At 39.5% G+C, this 13,789-nt stretch overlaps 1 protein-coding gene across 1 annotated transcript; it reads left to right on the top strand.

Annotated features, from left to right (window-relative positions):
* Positions 1 to 5,628: 5,628 nt before the first annotated feature.
* Positions 5,629 to 13,506, top strand: FUS9 (Ubiquitin-conjugating enzyme family protein). Its single transcript, XM_039046273.2, has 4 exons — positions 5,629 to 6,226; positions 11,916 to 11,989; positions 12,137 to 12,284; positions 13,029 to 13,506. The coding sequence occupies exons 1-4, from the start codon at positions 5,989 to 5,991 to the stop codon at positions 13,124 to 13,126; spliced, it is 558 nt and encodes a 185-aa protein (XP_038902201.1). The 5' UTR covers positions 5,629 to 5,988; the 3' UTR covers positions 13,127 to 13,506.
* The last annotated feature ends 283 nt before the right edge of the window (positions 13,507 to 13,789 follow it).

Below are 13,789 nucleotides of genomic sequence, written 5' to 3'. Positions count from 1 at the left end.
ACTTCGGGAGAATTAGGACACCAATTCCAATAGATGATCCTTATGCCCTTTTCGGGTTCACTCCCTAAGAGTCGTATACTTCCCTTAGCCTTAGTAGCTTTTTCATCATTTGACAGTCTTAAATTTGATGCACACAAGCCTCTGCTCAATCCTCTTTTTCAAAATTTTCGAGTAATTATGTTTTCCTTTTTTTAGGCAATGAGGACCTTGCTACTCTAAAAAATTTGGGGGTGTGAGAGGTCTGAGAAAATGCATTTAACTTACATAAGGTGATCTTAAAAAAAAATATTTTTAAATAAGGAACTTCACTATTAGCGCAAGGGAAAAAATCCAACCTGATAAAAGTTTAAGTTGTGAAAGGAGCTTGCTTGTAGTTGGATACTTCGCATGGCACCTATGCAGGTAAGCCAAAATGAAGGTAGTTAATAAGAACAACTCCACTATCTGGCGAAAGTTAAACTTCGTCAAGATAAGAGTTATGTTGAACTTGGCACGCAACCGTAGTTAGATGTTTTCATGATACTCGTAGGGGCAAGCCAAAACGAAGGGCATAACTAAGTTCAACGCCTTGTATAATTTGAATGAGTAACTACAAAGGGTTAAAAATGCTTTCTTTTCAAAATAAACATGTCTAAAAAAAGGGGAGAGGGGAGCATACAAAAGTTTTTGAAATGAGAAAAAGGTTTTTGAGCGAAGGTTTGCTGAATTTAAATTAAGAAAATATTTCCTTAAAGAAGCAACCAGGCTCAAGAGAAGAATGTAGCTTGATAAATGAGTATGGGTTAAAGGCAATCTGAGAAGCTAATCAGCGTAATGTTAAGGTGTCGAGTAAGTATGAATTTCCTTAGTATAAGATATGCTTGAGGACAAGCATTATTCTAAATTTGGGGATGTGATAACTTGTAGAAATATAAGTTATTGTAGCCTTTTTCTTATAATATTGAGGTTAGATAAGCAAATATGCGTTGATTATGCTAGGAATTCATGCTAAATATTATACTTGTGCTTAAGTACACTAAAAATTTCCCGCTAACCGCATATCATGAGTAAATTGCACCAAAAATGTCTATTTCGTAGTTGATTGCAAGACTTGGTCGCATGCGTTGAACTTCTACCTGATGAACAAACAATTGATCGCATGCCTCGAGATTTCTGACCTTGTACCAGCGGATCTTCTGCTGAAAAATTCAGAATATTGACCATGATTGCAGTGCTGACATTTCATCTATCGCGTTAGAGATGACAATTTATCAGAGCGAGAGTCCCAAAATTGTCAACATATAGCTCTATAAATAGAGCCTTGGTGCCCATGAAGAAGGTCATTAGAGAATTCGAGATTTTTTTGAGAGCTTCCATTTTCCAAACTTCATTCTGATTTCTCATCGGAGCTTCACCGAAGCAAGAGTCTGAGACAACCTTTTCCAGTCCACACTTTCATTCTTTCACTAGCAGCCTTGACATCTATCTCTTGAAAGCAAGAAATTGCTAACAACTGTCATTCCTCTTTATTCTTTACTACTACTTATAGTTGTACTGCATTTTGACTAAGAGATTACTCATTTTGTAATCAACTGCTCCATTTTCGATTCATATATCTCATCATGTCTACTTTCATCATTTTCTCTATCTCTACCTTCACTTTTTCATTTACCATGAGTTGCTAATTATCATGAGGTGAGGGGGAAGATTAATGCCATGAATTAAGTTGAATCTTTAATGGGTAATCTTGTTTACTAAGTGTATGAGGATTTAAATGCTTGCTTATGATCACTCATTGAGTCAAGCAGCTATAACTAAATGCCTGAGAGAGTAAGTGGTTGTGGAACTCACTAAGAGTGTGTTTGGTATATGATAAAAGTAGAGAGTTGAGTGAGTTGAGTTGGTAATTATTATCTGAAAAGTTAAATTATATGGTGAGTTAAATTGTCTGTGTTTATTTGCAGAGTTGAGTTGAGTTGGTAATTATTGTCTGTGTTTGTTGTGCAGAGTTGAGTTGAGTTGAGCTGGAGGATCTTATGGAGTTTTTTTGTGAATGGGATTATTTCTATTTTTTTCTGTTTGTTTTTTTTTATTTCATTTTTTTATTTTTTAGTTTCATGCTTTGCTATTGTTGATTAATTTTCAAATATACATGTATTTTCTCAAATCATTTATGACATAAATTGGACAATCTCAATTTTTTTTCTCAATTTGTAGAACATAATATATTATTTTTCATATATTCTTTTCAAAAACTGTAATAATTCTAATTCTCTTCAATTGATAAAACATACCAACAAAATATATTGCATATTGTTGTTGGTATATTTATATTGTATGTATATATATTGAAGGTAATTATCCCAATTACTAATTGGTATATTGTATGTATATATATTGAATCTTGCTAATTTAACTTTATTATTTCACATATCATACAGTTTATTTTTATATAATATGGATAATATATTTTTGGGGATCCAAATGGCAAAGATGAGGGAAGAGAGAAAGGAATGAAAATAGAATCCAAAGGTTTGACGATAAAAAAAAAAAAAAAAGATCTGGATCCAAACGGCAAAGATGAGGGAAGAGAGAAAGAAATGAAAATATATTGATTTTTAGGGTTAGTTTTTAGGGATAAAAAATGGGAGTTTTGAGTGGGTAAAAAATGGGTTTTAATAACCCATAGGTTTGACGATAAAAAAAAAAAAAAATCTGGATCCAAACGGAAAAGATGAGGGAAGAGAGAAAGAAATGAAAATATATTGAATTTTAGAGTTAGTTTTGAGGGGATAAAAAAGAAAGTTTTGAGTGGGTAAAAAAGGGGTTTTAATAACCCATAGGTTTTTTTTATAGGCTTAACAAACATGGGTAATAAATACCCACCCAACCCAATAACTCATACCCATTTATCAAACACCTTCTAAGAAAAGTAAGAAGTAATTCTAGAAATAGAAATAACCTTATGCTCAAATGCAACATCACTCATAAGTCATAGAAATATGACAAGTGTGGCTAGCTACCGAAAGGTGTGCGATGAATGGATGATGCGAGTTAGGATTAACTTTCAAAGTTAAACTTAGAGATGTGGCATTGATCTCCCCCAAACCCTACCTTCTCCATACAATTTTTTTTACACATTTAAGCTGCTGTTAATTGCAAGATCCTCAAAACTAATATTGAAGTATTCTCTGCTCATTTAGATTCTTTCATTACATAACTCAGTCAATCGTATGATAATTGATTACCTTCAAATTATTTCAGTCTCTACCGCATTCACACACACTCCAAACCATCATATTGCAAATCCTTGTGTTCGACCTCGGTTCACATCGAGAAACTTATAAGTTGTTTATACTTGGAAATTTATAAGAAATTTGTGACTAGCGCATGATTTACTACAGTTAACCGCACAATGCATAAGACATTCCAACATAGTATCTATTAAACGCAACAATTAGCAATAAGTTTTTGACGCCGTTGTTGGGGATTTGGTAACTGATTGTTTGTTGAATTTGTGTTTTTGCAGACACTCTTTTAATTTTTGGAGTATTGCTAGCTTAAACGACAAGCAGTAAACAGTATATGAGTACATGTACTGAACTTGAATTCAACATTAACCCTGAAATTGAGAGAACTTTTCATCGCAAAGAAGAAAAATAGAAACAAACAAAGAAAGAATATGGTCAGTAACAACAACAACCAGAACAACCAGGCCAGAGGTAATGGACTTTTCGGGCAAGATCAGTAGGACCCTATCTTTCTGACCGTAAACCGCAACATTCCCATGAGGAATTATACGGCCCCAAATTTGTATGATTTTTCACCTGGTATCATGCAGCTAACCATCGACGAGAACGCAAGGTTTGAGATTAAGCCAATTATGCTTCAAATGATCCAAACTGCAGGGCAGTTCAGAAGGATGCAGGGTGAAGATCTTCATGCTCACCTAACGAGCTTTGTGGAAATGTGTAATACCTTCTCTATCTCGGGGGCAATGCCAGAGGGGATTAGGTTATCTCTTTTCCCTTACACTCTACGTGATGAGGCTAAGAAATGGGTCTATTCCTTGGAGCCGAACGAGATAATGTCTTAAGACCAGTTAGTCGAACAGTTTATGAAAAAGTTCTTCTCTCTAGCTGTTAACACAAGGAGATGATGGTATATCTTGAATTTTGAACAAATAGACTCGAAAAATTTAAGCGCCGCTTGGGTATTGTACGTAATTGCCCCCATATTGGCATCCCCGATTGCGTTTTGATGGAGACTTTCTACAATAGGTTGAATAGAGTGTTGCAATCGATGGCTGATGTCTCTGCAGTAGGAGGCCTTATGGACAAGACCTACATTGAGGCTAAGGCGATATTGGACAAGATTTCTCAAAACAATGACGACTGGCTAGATGATGGATATGGAATAAGGAATGCTGATAGACGAAAAATGAAATGAGCGATAGTACAAGTAGATGCGGTAGGCTCATTAGCCGCCTAGATGGCTACTGTAAGTTCTCTTCTACATATCATGGCTATTAATCAAGGTGCTTTGAATAAGAATGTCGCACAACTTAACACCATGACGCAGGTTGCGACGGTGAATTGTGTGCAATTTGGAGAGCCACACTCAGTTGATGTTTGTCCATATGACCCTCAAACTGTCTTTTCCATCCATAATAATCCTTTTAGCAACACATATATTCCTGGATGGAGGAATCACCCAAACTTCTCTTGGGGAGGGAATCAAAAGCAATCGGGGCAGAAACATGTGCAGCATCAAAATGTGCATCAGAATACTCAGCAGCAAACGCACAGAGGGCATCCACCAGGGTTCAATCAGCACAACCAAGGCCACCAACATGATCTGAACCGATCTCATTATAACCAGAACCAAGTCTCAAGTTCGAACGCGTCGTCATCGTTGGAATGCTTTTGAAGGAATATATTCAGAAAAACGATGCGTTGATCTAGCGCAAGCCTCGTCAATACGGAACCTATAAATGTAGGTAGGACAGATCGCTAATGATCTAAAAAATAGGCAACCAAGCACCCTACCAAGTAACACCAAGGCTCCACAAGGAAATGGCAAGGAACAGTGTCAAGCTGTGACACTGCAAAGTGGGAGAACAATGTATAAGCAGCTTGTTAAGACCCAATATATCAGACCCGTGAAACCAATGAAACCACAGACTCCAAGAGAACCAGAAATTAAGACTCCAACAACTACTCCAATTGACCTTGATAACCCTGAATTTACAACAGATCTTCATAGTTCAACTTTTCAATACTCTAATGAATCCTCTACAACTTTAAACCTCGATAATATTGAAGCTCCAAAAACAACAAGTCCATAATCATCGTCACAAGATCCTGATGTGGCGAAAGAAAAAAAAAAAAAACAAAGCAAGAGAAATCTTGCAAGTGCCACCCTCTTTTCCCAATACATTGAAGAAGAAAGACAATAACAACAATTCAAAAGATTTTTGGATGTGTTAAAACAGCTACATATCAACATCCCGCTAGTTGAAGCTCTTGAAAATATATAAGATTTTGAATAAGATTTTGATAGATAATCTAATATTTGAAGAAAAAAAACTAGAATCTCTATGTTTAATCTCTCCAATATATACATAGAAAGATCTAAAAGTCAAAAGATAAGTTAGAAAAAATGAATTTTTTAACTAAATCTTGGTAATCGAATTTGTCCAAGAACTACTAAGAAAACGAGTTTGAGATCCATCAAGAAAAACGAGTATAATGAATTTTCAAAACACCGTGTCAATTTTGGAGGATGAAAAGTTGATCGGTGTTATTTTCAACACTTTCCCAATTAGAATGCAAAATCTGAATTGTAATGTGGGATTTTGATCTGCAATTGCGTTTAATCAGATACTATAAAGTTTGAACGTCGTCGTCGCCGTCGTCGTCTGTAGCGATTAGCGATTAGCAATTAAAGCAATTGGGCAAATTTATAATCGACAAATGGTCAGTGTAGGATTCAAAAATCTGAAATCTAATGGTGGGAAATCGAGACCACCGGCCGCAACTGCCTCTCTTTGGTGGAGGGAGGTCGTCTTCCTCAACCTCCTTAGCACCTCCAACTTCATGGGCTTCCACAACCTCCGTTTCTGCTTCAGGCAAGAGAATCCAAAGAGAAATGACTGAGTTTAACTTAGACCCGCCTTCCGATTGCTCCGCCGGCCCTAAGGGTGACAATCTTTACCACTGGTTCGCTACCATCTTTGGCCCTCCAGGTAGCTGCGACCCTTCTCTTTCTTTACGTTTTCGGGTTTATCGCTACTCTACTCATACGGTTTTTGGTTAGTTGTCCTTTTTCTCCCTCGCTTTGGCCGATGATTTCTTGTTTGTAGACGAGATCTTCACTTTATTTTTTTTTATAAGCATCGTTTCAATTGGGTATGGCCGTTAGGATTCCACTTTCCTGCTGCTTTATATATATATATATCATATGTTTTCTTTTTTCAAGAAGTTTTTTTTATCATCTTCGGTGAAAGAGTTCTTGTTCAGTGAGCTATTACACTTTTTCTTCGTTAGAGATTCTTAGTTTCTGAACTGGATTTTTTAACCATCAAAAGATATGTTGCTTATCTCATTTGTTTACGGTTACTTAACAGATTCTCACTGAAACTCTAATGGGGTTTATTATCTGATTGCTAAATATATCTTTTGCCTTCAACTACAAATGTGTAGTTACGATTCTAAAGAAAGTGATTAGGGAAGAAGATGTTCACTGTTCGAAGGAGTGTATATACTGCTCCTTCAAGTACTTGGTGTGCTGTGTGTCACAATCGCTCTTTCGGAAGCTTCTCTTAGCGATTGTGCGGCACTTGTTCCCGCTCACGAACAAGCCAGCCAACTCGATTACGGACTGCCGATGGCACACCGAGTGCCTCTTGCAACCTCCACCCCCGTTTTAGGGAAAACGGTTTTAGAAAACGGGTTTGGAGAAAAGGTTTTCGTAAGAAGATTTGTGAGTGTGAATAAAGAAAGAAAGATTGTAGTAGACTAGAAAGCAATAAGCAACAACAACGGCTTTATAGAGTACTACTCCGGGTATGAGGAAATGATGGTTAGTCTTATCCCCATATAGTGCATTCTGAACAAAAAGCCAACTGGCGCCCTTGCATATGCAAAAGGGCGAGTGGTCACTTACAATGAAAATGTAAAGAAAGCAAGCTAACTAAACTAATACAATACAGGACATGAAAATATGCTAGAAGGGGGTTGGATTGGGCATGCGGCCATGGGCAACAGGCCCTGGACAAGCATGACCGTTACATTCTCCCCCACTTAATTGGTTGACGTCCCCGTCAACCGACCTTGTTCAAAACCTGCGATGGCCGGAGCTGCATTCTTCAAGTCTTCGGCCCGCTCCCAACTGATCTCTTCGTCGGGGAGATCCTTCCATTTCACTAAGAACTCTGTCAGTTCTCGTCTGGGTCTTCCACTACGGCGCGTACGTTTACCCAAGATTTGTGCAACTTCTTTCTCAGCAAAACTCTTCATCGTGACCGATGGGCGCCTTAGCATGTTCCGCTGTCCATCCTCGGGTTCGGGATGATAGGGCTTCAGGAGGTTCACACCGATGACAGGATGAATCTTCATCCATGAGGGTAACTGAACCCTATATGAGGTTCTCCCGACCTTCTCAATTACCTCCACTGGACCTTCATATTTCCTTACTAGCCGTTGGTCTCTCTGACCTCGGAACCGAAACTGTCCCGGTCGTAGCTTGATCAGGACCTTGTCCCTAGCTTGAAACTCGGCCCTCTGCTTCTTACCAGCCCATTTCTTCACTCTCCTTGATGCTCTTTCTAGGTAGGCGCGAGCTATCTCAGGGGTTTTGCTCCACTCTTTAGTGAAGTTATGTGCCTGAGGACTTTTGCCTGCATAAGGGTGGTCCACCAAGTGTGGCCTGAGTGGCTGTCTGTCGCACACTTCGAGGGCCGCCTTTCCGATTGCGGAACTCTGCTGGCTATTGAAGCTAAGCTGAGCCATACCTAACAACTCGTCTGACTGTTTCCGACGCTCAGCCAATTCGGGCGGGGCCATCTGATATGCCTTCCTGGCAGGCGGCTTTGCCCCTGGCAACAACTCAACCTCATGGTCAATCCCCCTTCGTGGGGGTAGGGACTTGGGCAAGCTTTTCGGCCTGACGTCCCGATACTCTTCCAAGACAAATAGATCGTCTTGGGGGATCTCCTCTTCAGTGGACTCAACCGATTCTACTGGGATGGTCATGAACGTGGGTTCGTCGTGGGCCGGGCCCCTCTTCAATTGGAGGGCTGAGATCATTCTCACTCCATTTGGCCGCTTGATACTGGCTTGGACTACGGTCGGTGTAGATCCGGTAATGACTAAGCATTTGGCGAGGGGCACTGGTATGACTTTATGTTCAAGTAGGAATTCCATCCCCAGTACCACATCGAAATCATCCATCTTGACAATCACGAAGTCGACGAGGCCCTTCTAGTCTCCTAACTTTACTGGAGTTCTCTTCGCTATCCCCGAAATCGGTAGGGCTGCGGAATTCACAGCTTTCATCTTTCCTGCATCTCTTTCCCAATTCAAGTTCAGGCGACGAGCTTCCGTTTCCGCCATGAAGTTATGGGTAGCCCCAGAGTCAACCATAGTGGTTTTGGCCGATCTTTGGTTGACCCAAGCGTCCACATACATGAGACCTTTCTCTAGTGGCTCCGTCGCCTTTCCCATATTCTTCTGGAGTGCAGACAGGAATTTCAATGCCCCCATCCTGGGATTCTCAATTTCTGCCGCTGGCTCGGTTACCGTCTCCTCTAGTTCGGCCTCGTCTCCGGAGGTAGAGGCTAATGTGGCTTGAAAAGCATTGAAAGCAGTTTGATTTGGACATTCACGCGCCCTGTGTGGCCCTCTACATATGAAACAAGACAGAGGGCGATTGTAATTGTTATGCTGTTGTGGCGGCCCCCGCCAGTTGTTTCCTGATCTCGGTTGGGATGGTTTACGGTCCCCCCCTGTGTTCTTGTCTCCTCCCCCAGGCCTGGGAGGGCTGGAACGGCTGTTTCTGTTTTCCTCATTTGAGGAAGTTGATTGCTTCCTCACATCTTGTGAGTCAGTGCTAAGGTCGTATAGTCGTTCAGCTGTCGCATAGGTAGAGGGGAGATTCTGTACTCTCTGTTCATATAGTTTTGCTTTCGCCCACGGTTTCAGCCCCTCCACAAAGCAAAAGACCTTGTCTTTTTCGGACATATCTCGTATGTCCAACATGAGTCCTGCAAACTGTTTTACGTAGTCCCTGATGTTACTTGTTTGCTTTAGCTCTCTGAGTTTTCGTCGAGCCAAGATCTCAACATTTTCAGGGAAGAACTGCGAACGAAGTTCTTGTTTCAATCTATCCCAAGTATCAATAGTGCAACGTCCTTCCTGTATGTTTGTAAATCGTGATCTCCACCACAGTTTTGCATCTTCAATTAGATGCATCGTTGCTATTGTGACTTTCGACTCTTCAGTCACTGTGTTCGTCGCCTTGAAGTATTGCTCAAGGTCGAAGATAAAATTTTCCAGGGCTTTCGCTTCTCGCACCCCACAGAAGGGTTTCGGTTCCGGGATTTTTATTCGGCTTACTGCCACTGCGCCCCCAGGTGGGGCCTGGTTCCCTACCGCTCGGATGGTGAGATTCACCCTAGCACTCACATCCGCTATCTCGGCTCTGACGACATCCAGGGTCGATCGAAAGTCTTCAGATAGGTCGGTTACCATCTGAAGTATTGCTTTTTGGGAGCTGTCCAGCTCTTCGACACGCTCCTCTATGTGGGCAACAGAACCCGAGGAGCTATCGCCTCGTTCAAAGTTGCTGGACCGTACTGTTTTGGTCTCGAGGGTCTCTACCCTCATCATCAATTCTCTGATGGGTAATCCGTCTAGGCGGCCTACCACCGCATCAATTCCATCGGCTTTCTCGGCAACTTCTTGTAGCCGAGTCTCAAGGGAACGAACATTATCTGGGACCTCTCTCAGGTAGAGCATTTGCTCTTCCATCTCTACCAATCTGTCCACATGGGACTTGTTCAGGTTCTTCGTCGCAGACATGATCACTGATCTTCCTTCTATAAGCCAACCTAGCTCTGATACCAACTGTCACAATCGCTCTTTCGGAAGCTTCTCTTAGCGATTGTGCGGCACTTGTTTCCGCTCACGAACAAGCCAGCCAACTCGATTACGGACTGCCGATGGCACACCGAGTGCCTCTTGCAACCTCCACCCCCGTTTTAGGGAAAACGGTTTTAGAAAACGGGTTTAGAGAAAAGGTTTTCGTAAGAAGATTTGTGAGTGTGAATAAAGAAAGAAAGATTGTAGTAGACTAGAAAGCAATAAGCAACAACAACGGCTTTATAGAGTACTACTCCGGGTATGAGGAAATGATGGTTAGTCTTATCCCCATATAGTGCATTCTGAACAAAAAGCCAACTGGCGCCCTTGCATATGCAAAAGGGCGAGTGGTCACTTACAATGAAAATGTAAAGAAAGCAAGCTAACTAAACTAATACAATACAGGACATGAAAATATGCTAGAAAGGGGTTGGATTGGGCATGTGGCCATGGGCAACAGGCCCTGGACAAGCATGACCGTTACACTGTGCACCTCTGTCGCAGTGTGTTTTGTGCAAACAATAAAGATTAGATTAGTTGTCAAGGCATTAGCACGAGTTATCACGCCAAGTAAATGGGGTGAGCGTTGGAGAGAAACTAAACTTAGGTTAAAGTTGTCTTACCAACAAAAATTTTTAGATTAAAGTGTCGAACCCACAATCTTCCAGATGAATCTTCAGCAAGAAACTGAATTATCATCCAAAAATACACAAGATGCTGCCATGGTCTTCCTACCAAGTTACATGCTCAAACCCAATTCACATCTATATTTCCGATATCGTCCAAAAATACACAATGATTAGAGGAGATGCTCAGTGATGGAGTTTGATTACCCGACTGCTTGATACCAAAAACTTCGAAGGATTTGGAAGAGTGTCCTCTAGCTAAATAGCCACACGTCACTGTTGTATATATGTGAATGAATGAAATGAGTGCATAAGATCTGTGTCAGGATTTCAACTTGTTAGAATGCCTTGAAACTGTTATTCAGCACTCCGAATGGCCAAGCATGGAGGTCTCTCTACATCTGTAGTATCTGATATTTTTTTTAATAATAAAACTGCTCTAGTTTTCTGCACACTGTTAGTCAATAAAATAAATGTGTTGATTGTTATTGTCTACGCTTTCACGTTTTCTTTGCTTGTCAATTTCATTTCTATCACAACACAACTAAACACGATAAATATAGGGGGAGTCGTGTGTTGCTGTTGATCACTATAAAATTACCTTTCTCCTTTGCATCAAGTGAATTGTTTTTAGTAAAACAACAATGTATTTTGTTGGCTTCCATATCAAGTCTTACTGACGAATGGGCACACGAGAGAAAGAAAAGCCTAGTTTATACAATTTGTGTCTGATATGAGTTTACTAGACAAGAAAAAATGCATGGAAGGGAAAATGATGCATAAGTGATATTTAGTGGCATGGTTATTTAATAGGCGGACAATAGAAAGAAATGCTTCGCTTATGCTCTTTATGCCTCATATTAGTAATAAACAATTCAATAAAGGAAATATGATGCCTAAGTGATGTTTATCTACTAGATTGTTTAATAAAGTAGACTTCACAAAGCATGTACTAGCAAGTCACTTCCTTTTCTTCTCTTTTCGTCTCGCGCTTTCTTTCTTGTAGTGGACACGCAGTACAAGTCATTTGTCTACAAAGTTGCATGTGTTTTTTATTATCTGAGGAATGTGTTTGAACTATCTCCAATAGATCAGGAAAAATTACTGATCAATTTTATCTAGCTTTTCTCAACAGTAGAAATATTGACAAATATCTGTCTTTTTTTAGGAACACCATATGAAGGTGGCATATTTTTCCTGGACATAATTTTTCCAAGTGATTATCCATTTAATCCTCCAAAGGTACTTTTGCTCACATCCTTAAAATTTAGATACAAAAACCAACCCTCATCGTGAGAATCGGATGACCATTCTTGACCTGATGCTATACTGTCTTGAGTTTTATACTCATGTTTATTTATTAAGAAGGATTGGGTCTGAACTCTGCAGGTTGTATTTAAAACCCGAATCTACCACTGCAATGTCGACTCTGCTGGTAATGCAAGTTTGGACATTTTGAAGGATAACTGGAGTCCTGCGTTAACCATCGCAAAGGTGTTAATTGCAGTGAAATCAATTTTTGCAAATCCCAACCCTTGTGAGTTTGCATCACTTTTTTCAACTTATTGTTTATGCCACCTAGACTGACTGTAGTTTAGTTCATATGCTATTCTATTTTAAGGGCTTCTCTAAAGCTAAACCTGCTTTTTTTTCATTATTGTAAACTGAGACATGGGTAATAATACTTTGCTTCGCACTGTATTGAGTTTTTTAACATCAGTTACAATTACAATCCATCCAAAGTTGCAGAGGGGAGTTGATACTTTTTATCAATATTAAAGATAAATTGGACCAAACAGCTTGTCTTTTGTGTGTCTTTTAAGCACTGGGAATGAAATGAAAGGATGCAGATATATGCTCGGTTAGGTTGGGTTTTCAAAGGGAGGACGAGGAATTCAATGATTGTTGGAAGGAATTTACTAGGAATAGGAACTAACTAATGGAGGATTTGTACATAGAGAAATTGAATTGAATTTGAAGTATATACGATTCTCCATGAATATATGCTGGCTATAGAGATAATGTGTATATTAGTGAAAAGATTTCTAGTTACAATGATTACTGGTGGGATGACTATCATGTGAAAAAGGAATATGCAGGGCTTTGCTAATGGTAACCTAACCTGAGTCCTGATCAGAGAGAAGGTTGGTCCGTTTTGTGTGAAAGAAGAGAAGACAGACGTAGAATGTCAATGTGCTAACCTTCCTATACAGCTAATTGATCTAGTTGATGGCAAATTTGGAATCCCACATTCATTTTTGGATTTTACTAATTCTTGCAGATGATCCAAATGCACCTGGTGTTGCTCACTTGTACTTGGCAGACAGAGCTAAACACGACGAGATAGCTGCTGAGTGGACGCTACGTTTTGCTAAGTGAATGGAACCTCAAACCACCAATATTCATGGCATTCTACTTGTTTGGATATCATTTTCTGAAATTGCTTCCAATTCTCTCCCTTTACTTGGTAATTTACTTTGTGTTTTTGCAAGAAGTTATCAAGAACCCTGGAAAGCAAATTCTGAGAACTGCACATGGAATGGAGTACAACCTGAAAGTACTTGGATGCATAAGCGGATAGTATGAATGATTTGTAGCCTGTTCTATATGTGTTGATGTTCTTTTGAAGTGTTCAAGGTGCACTAAAACTTATAGTTATAGCCTTTCGGAATTTAGGTGTCAATTGTAGGAAAACCAATGATTATATATATACTGATGCATATATAATAGTCTCTTGGAGGTTCTTGGATGATTCAAAAGATTCTAGCTGTTGCTGCTAATCTTTGGTTTTATTTATTTATTATTATTTTTTTAAATTTAATTTTTATTTTTAATAATGTGTATTTTCAAAAGACAGGAGAATTTTATGGTGGTATGAATTTCTTTTAGTAATTCTTCTAAAAGAAAAAAAAGAGAAAAATAGATGGTAAAATGAAAGTTCAACTTTGTAAAAATATGAAACTGAGAGTTTTTTTGTTTTTTCCCATAAAAAGAGAGAAGTGCTTAAACGTGCTTATGTCAATAAAAAGAGAAAAGGGCCTA

Source organism: Benincasa hispida, chromosome 10 (assembly GCF_027475165.1).
Source record: "Benincasa hispida cultivar pf3 chromosome 10, pf3_genome.v1.1, whole genome shotgun sequence".
NCBI classification, from domain to species: Eukaryota; Viridiplantae; Streptophyta; class Magnoliopsida; order Cucurbitales; family Cucurbitaceae; genus Benincasa; species Benincasa hispida.
The sequence above is the reverse complement of the archived record's forward strand: the minus strand, read 5'-3'. Positions and strand labels throughout refer to the sequence as shown.